The 12,005-nt window shown below is 42.7% G+C and overlaps 1 protein-coding gene and 1 long non-coding RNA gene across 2 annotated transcripts; one reads left to right on the top strand and one right to left on the bottom strand.

The window, feature by feature from the left end:
* Positions 1 to 2,928: 2,928 nt before the first annotated feature.
* On the bottom strand, positions 2,929 to 10,036 carry LOC141837265 (putative lipoxygenase 6). The gene is made up of 10 exons (XM_074724702.1): positions 9,564 to 10,036; positions 8,887 to 9,173; positions 8,227 to 8,464; positions 7,411 to 7,734; positions 7,068 to 7,153; positions 6,861 to 6,968; positions 6,477 to 6,781; positions 6,317 to 6,400; positions 5,032 to 5,093; positions 2,929 to 3,680 (listed from the first exon to the last, which is right to left on the bottom strand). The coding sequence occupies exons 1-10, from the start codon at positions 9,943 to 9,945 to the stop codon at positions 2,929 to 2,931; spliced, it is 2,628 nt and encodes an 875-aa protein (XP_074580803.1). The 5' UTR covers positions 9,946 to 10,036.
* LOC141838592 (uncharacterized) lies at positions 4,061 to 4,526 on the top strand. The gene is made up of 3 exons (XR_012602646.1): positions 4,061 to 4,169; positions 4,260 to 4,349; positions 4,419 to 4,526. It is a non-coding gene; the product is annotated as an uncharacterized LOC141838592 (long non-coding RNA).
* Positions 10,037 to 12,005: the final 1,969 nt, after the last annotated feature.

Raw genomic sequence — 12,005 nt, 5'->3', positions numbered from 1 at the left:
GCGGTGACGGAACGAATTTGGCCATTTCGTTGATGATTTTTTATTTTTTTTACCAAATTCAGTTCCAGACAATTTTGTTTTTACAAAACTATCATTATGATTTTCAATGCCTTCAAAATTTATTCTAAATGCGAGCTCATTTATTTTTTTTTAAAAAAAAAGATATGTGATCTGATCAAAAGTTTATCTGAATAAATTTGAGGCTTTGAAATATCTATGTTTTATTGGAAACTGACAGAGGATACATTGCAACCTGTTTTAGAAATTGGTTTGTACTTTGAATTTCTGCTCGACTGCCATTTTAAGTTGTTCAGACATATTAGAATAATGCTTTTTTAGTTTTTCAAATTGTAACTTTTCTGCTACAAGTGTTTCCTCAGTTTCTTTCCTGAGTCTTGCCTCCTTGGCATACTTATGCTCCGATGCTTTGGCCTAAATGAAAATTTTGTCAATACACTGAATTGAGTAAGATAAGTTTAGATAGACAGTTCTTTTGCTCTGCACAGGCACCAGAAACCTTAGTTTCTGTTCAACCACTATAGTACAATTTATCATAACACTTGATTTCATTAGCATGAACATGGATAAAGAAAAGAAACCTATTGGAGAGCCAAAAGTGTATCCATTTGTGCTTGTTGGCGCTTGCAATACTCTTCATATGCCTCATTTTTTAGCTTCTCTGCTTCCTTCAGAGCTTCATGAAACTTATTTTAGATGTCTCCATCTAACCCTAAATCTTCCTGCAAGATAGCATGTAGTATTGTCAAAGGAGCCTTCTTTTGTTCAAAATTATGCCAATACATTGTTAGTAACTAACGATAATACTTTACTTTGAGACATGGGATACTGATTATAATTTTTAACTATTTACAAAAATATTATTTTACTACAATCATATAGATTTAGAGTTTAGGATATCACTCTAAGTGATGAAAGGCTTCCTGAGAAAAAAAGGGACTTGCCAAGACTATGCTTTGACAACTACTCCCAAAGAAAACCATAGAAACAGTTTTAACTCATGACAAATTACAAGAGATGTTTATTTATTATTAGTTGAACATTCCTTAAGCAAAATTTGTCATGTGACCTACCATATCATGATTAGGAGGTGAAAAGGTATTTTCCTTCTCAGGCTAATTGATTGAAGGCAAGATTAGTGATCTGGCTTCACTCTCTTGGTAATTTGCCTGATATCAAACAAGAGTTAATGATGTCTTCAAAATTAACAGATGACTAGAACTGTGAGAACTCCTTGAAATTCCTTCCCATGGATCGTTGGAAGAAGCTCCAACACTTCTATTATGAGGAATCCTATCAGGCAATGTGGGTGGCAATGCCGCTACATTTCTGTCGCCATAAGAGCTAAAAGATGTTTGTCTGAAAAAATCTTTTGTAGTGCTTACATACGAATTAAAGGACTGATTCTTCCTTATGAATACATTTGGTGCCCTTGACTGCTCACTTAGGCTGACCATGGAGGTTTGTCTCGAGGATAAACTTGACGTTTGGCTGACCATGGAGCTTTGACTAGGCATAGGTGCCATCCAAGATGCCTGCAGAGTAGATTCCCTGTCAAACAAAGTGCAAATTTATATATTTTTATAAGATACAGATTATGGCTTAAGAAGGTCCTTTAACGAAGAGCTAAAGCAAAACGGACAAATAGCCAAGTTGGAGAAGCAGAATGTGTTTGTGTCTAAATTTTAGTGTCACTATAAACTCATGATAGAAAGTATTCAGAGGTCAACCAATTAATAATGACTTTAATAGGAAAGATAAACATGATCATTTTACAATATTAGTATCTCATCCCAGAAAATGATGGGAGAATTAATAAAGACGACAACTACAACAACAAACATTTCTATATACATTAAAAAGTTGACATGGTGTTGGTTTCCTTTCTCATTGTTAAGAAAACTCAAACCTGGTATAGATCAGGTGTCCCTTGCAAATGAAGTATATTTTGCATAATGGATTGGCTTGTTCCTTTACTTTGATTGCTGTCTTGGACTTAACTTCTTTCATTTTCCCGTGAAGTAAATGAATCAGTCAAGGAACATAATTCACTTTCATAAAGTAAAATACTGAGTTAGTTTGGAGAATCTAACAAGAAAAGAATACACTTGCTTGCCTTGTGCAGAGAGAGAGAGAGAGCGCAAAATACATCTATCATTTTTCTTTTTATATCACTTTTGATTTAGTAGAATTACGAATGAAGAAGGTCACAAGACAAATAATTTCGAATTGATCTGTGATTGAAGCCATCAACTATGTGTGCTTTTAGATACCCCTTGTTTTGTTTTTGAATTCATGAAACTGTAAGGGTAACAACTGATAACTGGAATCCAAACTATATTTTGAGTGATAATGGAAAAAATTGATCATTGTCATGATTCTTCATGATTCAACACTCCAAATCACATCACATGCGATCCATCACATCTCTTTGATCAACGGTTGGCATTCGTTCGCCAAGTATGCAGTCCAGTCATCTCTCACTGCCCACGTGGATGCCACATAGGTACTGCCGCAAGTCTGACACGTCATCCGAGTGCCACGTAGGCACGCCACGTCACTGCCACCGGCAGGAGAAGATGTCATAAGCACGCTCGCCTCTAGAGGTGTGCTCGATCAAGGCCGTAGGAGCGGCAATCCGCACGGGCACTCAGTGCGGCCGGGAGAATGGATCCCTTCCTCTAGAGGGCCAAGCGGCGCATCATAGCGCAGTTCAGGTTACGGTTTATGCCCACGCAAAAAGCAGGCCCGAACTACCGATCAACAACAGAACTCATGGAGCTTGCTTGTTTATAATTGGAACAGAGCCCGGACAGTTTGAATGGACAGTTAAGTTTGTCATTCAAATTACAAAGACCGATGTCCAGCCACCTCCCCTCCCCTCCCAATAGCTGTTACCTCCCACTATATCTATATGGACACGCTGTTGGGTACACCACGTCCGGTAACGCCGGGTCCCGAACTCGGGGCCAGCAACTCGTAGGGCAGCACTCCGGCCCCGCACCGATTCCGCGTATTCGTATCCGCGTTCCGCCGATCGATCTCATCCTGCGCGGCCGCCATCTCCGCTGCGAACGCTTTATACGCCGCCGCGGCCTCCTCGTCCGCCGTCCACGGGGCGGTGCCGTCCCTTGTCTCCCCAAGGTACTCCTCGTCCGGCGAGTGCGTCGAAAGCGTGTCGACCACGGCCATGAACTTGGTCGCCTGCAGTACGCTGGGCAGGGCGGAGAGGAAGAAGCAGTGCGGGTCGGCGAGGAAGGCTCTGAATTCGTCTGCGTCGCGCTCGAGATCGGGGATCAGTCGCCGCATCAGCGGAGGTCGACTCGGTACGTAGCCGCCGAGGGGATATTGGCCGAAGTTTAGGGCCGCGTGCTGGGCGGATGCGAGCCAGATGAGGGTGGTGAGCAAGGTGACGAGGTCGACCGAGGTGTCTAGCCGCGGCCACCACGAGGCGTGGCGGTGGTCCGCATGACCCACGTTGACGCACTCATGGTACCACGCCTGGAGTTCCGAGTCGGAGCGGACTCGGCTGGGGTCCGAATCCGGGTAGTAGATCCGGACGTAGGAGCTGACGAAGCGGGCGATGGCGGACCAGAGGAGGAGACCGTCGTCGGCGTAGGGATAATCCGGGAGGATGATGTTAAATACCGAAACATTTAGGGCTTAATTGCAAATAAGCCTAATGGGTTAAGGGTTATAGGATATTGAATTTTGGATCCGACCCGATAGGGAAACTGGCCGACCCGTTAACAAACCCAATAAGAAGCGCCGCGATCTGGTTTTCTCCCGATTCCGCGACATTCGCCTCTGTTCGTCTCCGCTGCTCCTCTGTTCGCCTCGTCGCCGTCGACGCCGGTGGATCGAGGTCCAGCGCTGGTGCCAAATCGGAAAGGGAGGCCGGCGATCGAAGGTGGAAGCGAGTGGAGCTAGTGTTCTTCGCCGGAGGGAGCCGGATCGGGCGGTGACAGATCGGAAGGGAAGAAGACGATCGGTAAGGAATCTGAGCCGGGTTCTTTGGATTTCGTCGATTTCCTTTAGATCTTGGTTGAATCTCCTTCTCACAGCTCATTGAGGGGGGTTTCTTTCACTCGATCCGGCCGTGTTCTGTTCCGTCGGTGGATTTCGGAGAAGGATCGAAGCTGGGATCTAAGGTAAAGGTAGTTGATTAGGTTTTGGTTTCAATTGATTCTTGGGTGTTAAACTTCCTTTAGTTCGATTTAGGTTCTTGCTCTATTTCACAGCTTGTTGCTGTGGTCGGATAATCCTTCGAGTTTTGGCCGCAAGGATCGGTTGGAACCAAGGATCTAGGGTTTGGTTGGAACCGCATAAAGGTAAGTGTTATTGAGATGGTTTGGATCGCTTTGGTTACTTGGATCTTGATGTGTGTTTAATTTCCACAGCCGCTGTTAGAAGTGTGATCCGATTGTGGATCGATTTCTTTATCTCCACAGCGTGTTGTGGTGAGTTGATCGGCTGAGCTTGGGCTGCAATCCAGAGGAGAAGCAAGGTAAGCTTGGATATGTGAGTTAGTTTCTGAGCTTATTTGAGTTATGAGCTGAATTGCTTTGGAATTCTTTGATTTCCTTATATCCGATCAGCTTGAGGGAAGGGAAAGAACCTCTGTTGATTTACAACAGCAAGGGGGTTTGTTTACTATTATTAGTGATTAATAATGGATTTGTTGGTGGAAATTTCTATTAATTAGTGAGAATTATTGATGTTGGACTTTATCCATGTAGAGCTTATATATATAATACCTTGTTAGGTTGTTGGATTAACCAGACCTTGGGTTAGGTTTGGTGGGATTGGTTTGATTAGGTTTGATCCATTTAGGATTTAAATCTGATTAGAAAACTAAGTATAATTTTAGTATGATCTTATTAGTTTAATTGTTGTAATTAAGGATATTGTTTATCCTATTGCAGGACCTTGATTTTATTGGTCCTATTATACTTGGAGTATTATTATTTTCTGGGGGTTCTAGCATTGACAGACTTCTGATCAGGTGGGTACCCTGTACTTGGTCAATACAGGAGTTCTTTTTCTGTGCATGTATTGTTGCTTGTTTATCCATTCTGTTGATATCCATGCTTTTAGATAGTATCTAGTTGATACTCTTGATGATCCATGCTTGATACCTGTTGTTGACCTTTTGATGATCCTTGATATCATATTGATAATCTTGTTAGTTGATCTGATACCCATCATATGACCTCTGTTTAGACTTATGTCTATTTCTGTTGACTCTGTTGAACATGCTGATTAACCTTAGCTATTACATGTTGGGATGATCACCATACATCCATGATAGTTGTAGTGTTGTTTGTTGGTGGATCTTACCTGCACCGTGTTGTGGTGCCATATAGGTAAGATGTTGCACTACAGTTGGGTGCACCAGGACTGGCTACATTGCCCTCCTGCCACACTGCCCTCCCCACTTATCTTTAGTGGTCAGTTGTGGAGCTGCAGTATGTCATGTCTTGCCCCCCACTTCACTGAGCTCTGGGAGAGTGACTGGGGACGACGAGCGCGGACAGTGACGGATATTTTGATTGTGTTGATTGATGCATATACATGCATTGCTGGTAGGATTATTACATATCTTACTTTATTCATATGCTTGTGGATTGTTGCATTTACTTGCTATGATTGTTGCACTTGTATGCCATTTCATACATGCTTACATGTATCTGATATCTATACTGTTGCACGATTTGACCTTTTTGTATCACCTCACTTGATATATATCATGTTGATTACTTGATACCTGATACTTTGTTGATACCTGTTGATTACTATCCATTTCTGTTATACCTGTTTATCTCAGTTTGTATACTTCTGCTATTATTGTTGCTTATCCTACATGCACACTTTCCTGTACCCACTGAGCTTCTAATGCTCACTACCCAGACCCTGGGGTTACTTTGTTTTCTCCCCAGGTAGCAGATAGATTACTTGGAGCTTGGAGAGGTTGCCTGGTCGTATCCATCTCACTTTCAGGAGTTTATCTTCGGTATAGTTGTATTTTCTTTCGGATATGGTTTTGTATTTTCCGTTAGATTTGTGATGTGGACATGGACTGTGATGTGTTGGTTTTATACTTGTTATCGGATTTTGATGTTCCGTTTAGTATGTGATACTTTTGTCGCATTTTGGTTATTCATGCATGTGTTAATTGTTGTACGGCCGTGTAGGCCTTATGTGTGTGTATCTGTGTTGCTTGTTGGACGTGTCGTCCTTATTCCGGCCGTATGTGGCCGTGTATACTTGTATGTATTTTAGGGAAAGTCATTGTTACAGGGGAGATGCTGCCGAAATTTTTCGGACGGCTTCCCGGGGGCGTAACATTATGAAAGGCTCCATGGCGGCGTGCGTCCTCAACCTGCACCCCGAACAGGAATCACTTCTGTTAAATGTGATGCTGCTGCATGTTTGAGTAATTAAGTTGGCAGACATACCAGTGATCGACCAGTTGATGAACACCAGCGTCGTTGGAGCAGACGTGGGCCTTCCCAAGCATCCACAGCCAATTGGTAGTAGCGTCACGTGGCGGCGTCAGCACCACGCTGGGACAGGATGAGCCTGGTTGCTGTGGAGGTAGTCCAAGCTCAATCGCGATCGGCTTCAGTGTTCCGATGGGAGTCAAAAAGAAAAGGGTTCTCGTCGCGTACGCTTTTCGGCCATCCATTACGTTGATTCTGTCGACGAATGGCAGGTATATATCGTAGAAGTCCAACATGAACAGCTTGTCTTCCTCCACAGCCTTTTTGCATCAACAACGAGACAGGGTCGACTGTGAGCAAAATGCTGTGAAGGATAAACAGGTAATCGAGTTTTTTCACCTCTTGAACTGTCAACCCATCGAGTTGACCGCTTATGTGGGCTTCTGTGATTGCAGATCCAGGCGGACCATAAACTGCAGGGTCAAGCTTGCTTACTGGAGGGAACTCCTGCGCCATAAGATCCTTGTTATTGTTTGCATCTCAGTTCAATATACAAGTGATGAAGAAACCTGATTTACGTGAGACTGAAGAGGGTGGCGAGATTACCTGAAGCCTTTCTATGCTGACAGGGTTGATCCCTGCAACTGCCTGCCTAGCAAATTCATCATCCCGGAGCCATGCAAACTTGTCCTCTAAAGAGTAAACCACATGAGCATCAGAACTGGTTCTTCTTCCATGATGAAACATACTGGTTTGACGTTTGAAAAATTCAATTCATACACCAAAATCATTTTTCTAACTCATTATAGCTACTGATGAACAATCCTTAGATTTTTTTTATTGCAATTCTCTTATTTTCAATTGATTTAACAGTTATTTTGATCTTAAAAATATAGTAAAGTTAAACAGAGATAAAATTTGAGAAAAAGTAGTATGATATTTCACTTACTCGTGAGAATGCTTGGGGTGTCATATCGGAGCAGACCCTCACTTGATTCTTGTATCTTTTTAACGAATGGGAGCTTCTTCAAGAGATGTTCCTGGAGGCCAAGCTTCAGGATGAGGCCCTCCTTGTAGAGGTTGTCGATGTGATGGAATCCTTTGAAGTCATGGTTATCAGCGGAGATGGATGCAATGAGTGATGGAATGAAGTTGTGCAGCACGGCTTTTAGCCTTCCAGCACTGAAAGCTCCCTGTTTTAGCTCCTCAAATGCCTCATCACGAGGCACGTAGATTGGATGTGGCTTCTCAACTCGACTCTCAGCTAGCAGGTCTGGGCCATGAGATGATTCATTGTAAGTTGTTTCCTAAGTATTGGTAAATGCAAATATATCAAGGTATTATTCTTCATGGACTTTACATTTTATTCTGAAGGAAGTGAATCAAATAATTGTGGCTGACTACCGGGTTTTGTGAATCTCAAGTTATAAATTAGCTGAATTAAGCATCCACATTAGTTGTTGCTTCCACCACCACATATCTGAAAGTGATGGTCATTTCTAGATGATATGCACTTGCTTGTAAAAAGGTTGCTTTCTAAGACAATAATTTAGTCACTCATCCATGGTGGATCAAGTCAATAATCCATCGATCAATATGCTTCTCTAGATTTCCTAGAAACATCTTGAAGGATTCTCAATTTGTTCTATCATACTGATCACTACACAATGACTGTAGGATCATACTAGCGCTAATAGCAGTGATTCCTGTCTTGTGGAATAATTTCCTGTTAAAATTGTAGAACAATTTATGGGAGAGAACTCACTTGTGTCGGTCGGCGGACGACCGGTCCTGCATCGCCTTGGATATGGGATCTTCTCACCTCCTAGTGTCGGCCTGGCAAATTCAAATCCTCTGTCAGGATTGCCCAAGTCATTGTATGTCGCATAGTCATATACTCTGTCTGATAACTTCCGAATGCCTTTTCCATCCCCTCTTAGCTCATTGAGTTCCATTTCCCTGAGTTCCTTTTGTCCTGCTGGTGTCTCAGACGGTAGATATGGCTGCACAAGAAGTAACAGATTTCTTTATGGTTAATTTCTTCAATTTCAAAGTTACAGCTGCTTAAATGCTATCGTACTAATGAACTTCAGTAACATTTTCTCATCCTTTTATTGGTCATGTTTTTGTCAAGGATAACATGGAGGATATGCTTATTTAGTTATCATTTTCCTGTTATAAATCATGGCTATCAGCAATTGCTCTACACTGGAAAAATAGCTTTTAAGATTTAGTTGTGTTTCAATCTGATCTAAAAAATCCTGGCAAATAGGGACAAAATAGCTTTTAAGATTTAGTTGTGATTTCGAGAATACTGGCAAATAGGAACAGGTCATTGTTGATATACATGCCAACGCCAAGGATAGTGATACCTAACCATTGTTTCAAATGGCTGTCAATAGCAAGCAAGAAATTTGGTCCTGACCTTATTGCTGAAGAAAATTCTCTTGCTGGGAAGGTCCTTGTTGGATTGAACCCAAGAGTTGCAGGGGAAATTAACTGGTCCAAATGCCAAGCCTTCCCCTTCAACCACTATGCTCTCCAAGAAGAACTCTTTCTGGTGGCGGTTGATCACTGTGATTGCTCCGGGCTCACCGAAACCGGAGTCCACCTCGAAGACTGCAGTATACACTACATGCTCTCCCTTGACATTCTTCTTCTCATACCAGTCCTTGATCACCGTCTCTCTGCTTGTCTTTGGCTTTTTTGTTCCTAAGTTACAAAAGGAAGTCCAAGGACAATAAGCAAATTTCTGAAGGGAGACATGAAACAAGATTTGTCAGTTAAGACGAAGCCGAAAGGAAAAAAGGCTTCAGAATTTATGAAGTTGGAATCCAGAGAATGGTTGTTTGTTCTAGAGGGGTAGAAAGCATATACAACTTATGGACAGGGATGATATTCTAGTTTGTAAAAGAACTATTCTACAGATACAATTCTATCTGAACATCTCTCTTACTATCAAATTTATACTGTGAAAAAAGTTGACTTTTTCTATCAAAAAGAGCTGACTATTTTTTGTTTGTTAAATCATCAGGCAGTAGATCAAGCAGTTCTGTGGTTTATGATTCAGGAACAAACATCGTAAGATTTCGCAAGGCTTACTCGGATTGATCTCAGTGCTGATGAGCTCCAACGCCACATTCCAGCCAATCTTATCTGTAAGAGCATCAAGCTGGTTAACAACCGCTTCCTTTATGTCCTCTTTGTGCTTCCTTCTCACGGTCAGCGCAGCCCTGAGCATGACGTTATCCATCTTAGCCTGCTTCCCAGTCACCATCTTGATCACATCCTCATTGGTTGCCGCTTTCACTGGCGTTGGCATGGTCTTTGCAGGCCGTAGCCTTCTCCCCCTTCCTGGTTCATTGTGGTAGAGAGCAGGGAAGGCAAGAGAGTGCTTGTTCTGATTGCCCCTGCGCAAAAGAGGTCCACTGATGGTGAGGAAAGAAGGCTCGGAAAAGCCCATGATCTCACTGCAAGCAGCCATGCTTTTGTCAAAAGAAGATTAGATCCTTTGCGAGGAAAAGAAGGGTGCTTTCTTCCTTCTCTGTTCTTGGGAGAGTCAGAGGGGAGGTGGTTCAGAGTTGGAACAAGCAATATTCTAATGCGTTTTAGCATCTGCTGTGGCATATTTATAAAACTAACGCCTGTGCACCTTTTGCTTTGGACTTTGTCCTACAAAAGGGAAGAATTCTATTTTTATATGATTTGAATATGTGATTGCGAGACAGTCAAATGGGAGGGGAAAAAAGTTTCCCGGCAGTGGATCCTTTCTTATCATATTTTGTTGATCTGACTCCTGTAATTTTATATCCTTCTGAAGATCAATGTTACTGGCAGTGTATGATACAAGTTTGTAAATTGGCAGATTTTTTTTTTTTCCAAAGAGGTCTTTGTTGAAAAAAAAATGTTGTGAATTTTACAGGTTTTAACAAATTTATTAGATTATATCTCTTTTTTCATAATTCATTTTATCTAGATTTAGATTTATCATAAAGGAGATACATTTTATTCTCTGGTTATCTCTTTTTACTGAATTAGTTAGATGTCTAATTTTATGATAGAAGAAGAAAACGAAATCTTAGATGAGAAATGTCTAACCACTATACAATTATGCTTGTTGAAGAGACTATAGCTATTTGACTTTGAGGAAGAAAAATTAAGATCTATGCAACCACAAAATTTTTTAGCCTCTTAAAGCTATTTGACTTTAAGAAGCTAGATTATGCTTAGTACACTTTGATCCTTAAAAAAAGCAAGATTTCACAATCCCCAAAGGCTTGAGTATCATCTTACATTCATGAAGGTAGGAGTACAAAGAATTGTTATTGTTATGGGCGTGATAGGGGCGTCAAGAGGTAGGTTAGGTTAACCAAATCAGAAGAAGCAATGAGGGTAACCATATTCAAGGAGGTGAGGCAAGCAAGTCCCGGTCCACGCCTCTGGTAACTCACTTGGTCAGTCCCTGTGGATAAATGTCGGGTTCCCCAGTCTCCCCCCGTCAACCGTCTCAGAGCCGAGACAAGTCCCACTTCGGCTCAGATCCATGGCCTCACGGTGATCCGAACTCCGTCGCGGCCAGGATACCGGGACACTTACCGAACCAAACTTCACCTCGGCCAGGAGGCGAAGTCCACTTCAGTTCAGCCGCCGGATCAAAATCCCTTTTGGTACGGGGATAAGGCTTCTTGCCGAGCCGAACTCTACTTCGGCTCGGAGTAGAACTCCGCTTTGGCACCCTTACCTCACTCGACAGGTCCTATCAGAAAAGACGTATCAAATCTCTCTATTTCCCAAGGGCCACTCCGTCCTTCATTCGTTATGAATGTTCTCCGTATCCTCCCACCCGTCTCTCATAAGGGGGAGGAGGACACGTGTCTGATGTAACTCCTTCTTTAATGCAAGTCAGCGATGGGACACGCTCGCCTGTTACACCATCCCTCTGGATACGCCCCTTGATACATCTCGGGACACGTTCATAACGGTGAGGGAACCCCCCATCCCATCGAGGATGGGACATAACATTTTCTCCTCCCTTAAAAGGTTAGCATCTTGCTGGAGAAGGTACGCAAGAAACAAACCCTGAAACCCTTTTTCCATCTCCCATTTTCAATCCACTTCTCCTCCAACCGCTAACTTAAGCATCAGAGTGGTCGCGCCAGGGAACCACCCCCTGGCCCTCCATCTCACGAGCTTCTTTCTTGCAGGGTCCTTCTTCTGAATCCTCGTCGCCGCTCTGACCAACTCCAGCAAGGTACTGTAGAGGGAGTTAGCCGCTCGATCCGGAAGCAGATCTCAACAGGAACCGTTATTCTCTCATAAGATGGGCCCCAAAAGGACACCATGGCTATGGCTAAAGAAATAATAGGATGTCATTAGCTTAGAAGATCAAAACTTGAGCTCCTAATGCTCAGACTCCTCGGAAGAAATTTATGAAGCATAGAGATGAAATTTCCTGAGGCCACACTGGGCACAACAACAAGCTTAGGTCGACCATTACGTCGAGTACGATCCAAACTCAGACTTAGTCGAATCAAGAGGTTTCAA

Source organism: Curcuma longa, chromosome 11, assembly GCF_044706935.1.
Source record: "Curcuma longa cultivar G26 ecotype Majalengka, Jawa Barat chromosome 11, ITB_CL_G26_1.1, whole genome shotgun sequence".
In the NCBI taxonomy this organism is placed as follows: domain Eukaryota; kingdom Viridiplantae; phylum Streptophyta; class Magnoliopsida; order Zingiberales; family Zingiberaceae; genus Curcuma; species Curcuma longa.
The sequence above is the reverse complement of the archived record's forward strand: the minus strand, read 5'-3'. Positions and strand labels throughout refer to the sequence as shown.

Coding starts and splice junctions, on each gene's coding strand:
- LOC141837265 (XM_074724702.1), bottom strand. CDS start 9,945: ATGGCTGCTTGCAGTGAGATCATGGGCTTTTCCGAGCCTTCTTTCCTC. Junction 6,969..7,067: donor TCAGCATAGAAAGGCTTCAG/GTAATCTCGCCA, acceptor CTTATGGCGCAG/GAGTTCCCTCCAGTAAGCAA. Junction 6,401..6,476: donor CATCAACTGGTCGATCACTG/GTATGTCTGCCA, acceptor TTCGGGGTGCAG/GTTGAGGACGCACGCCGCCA.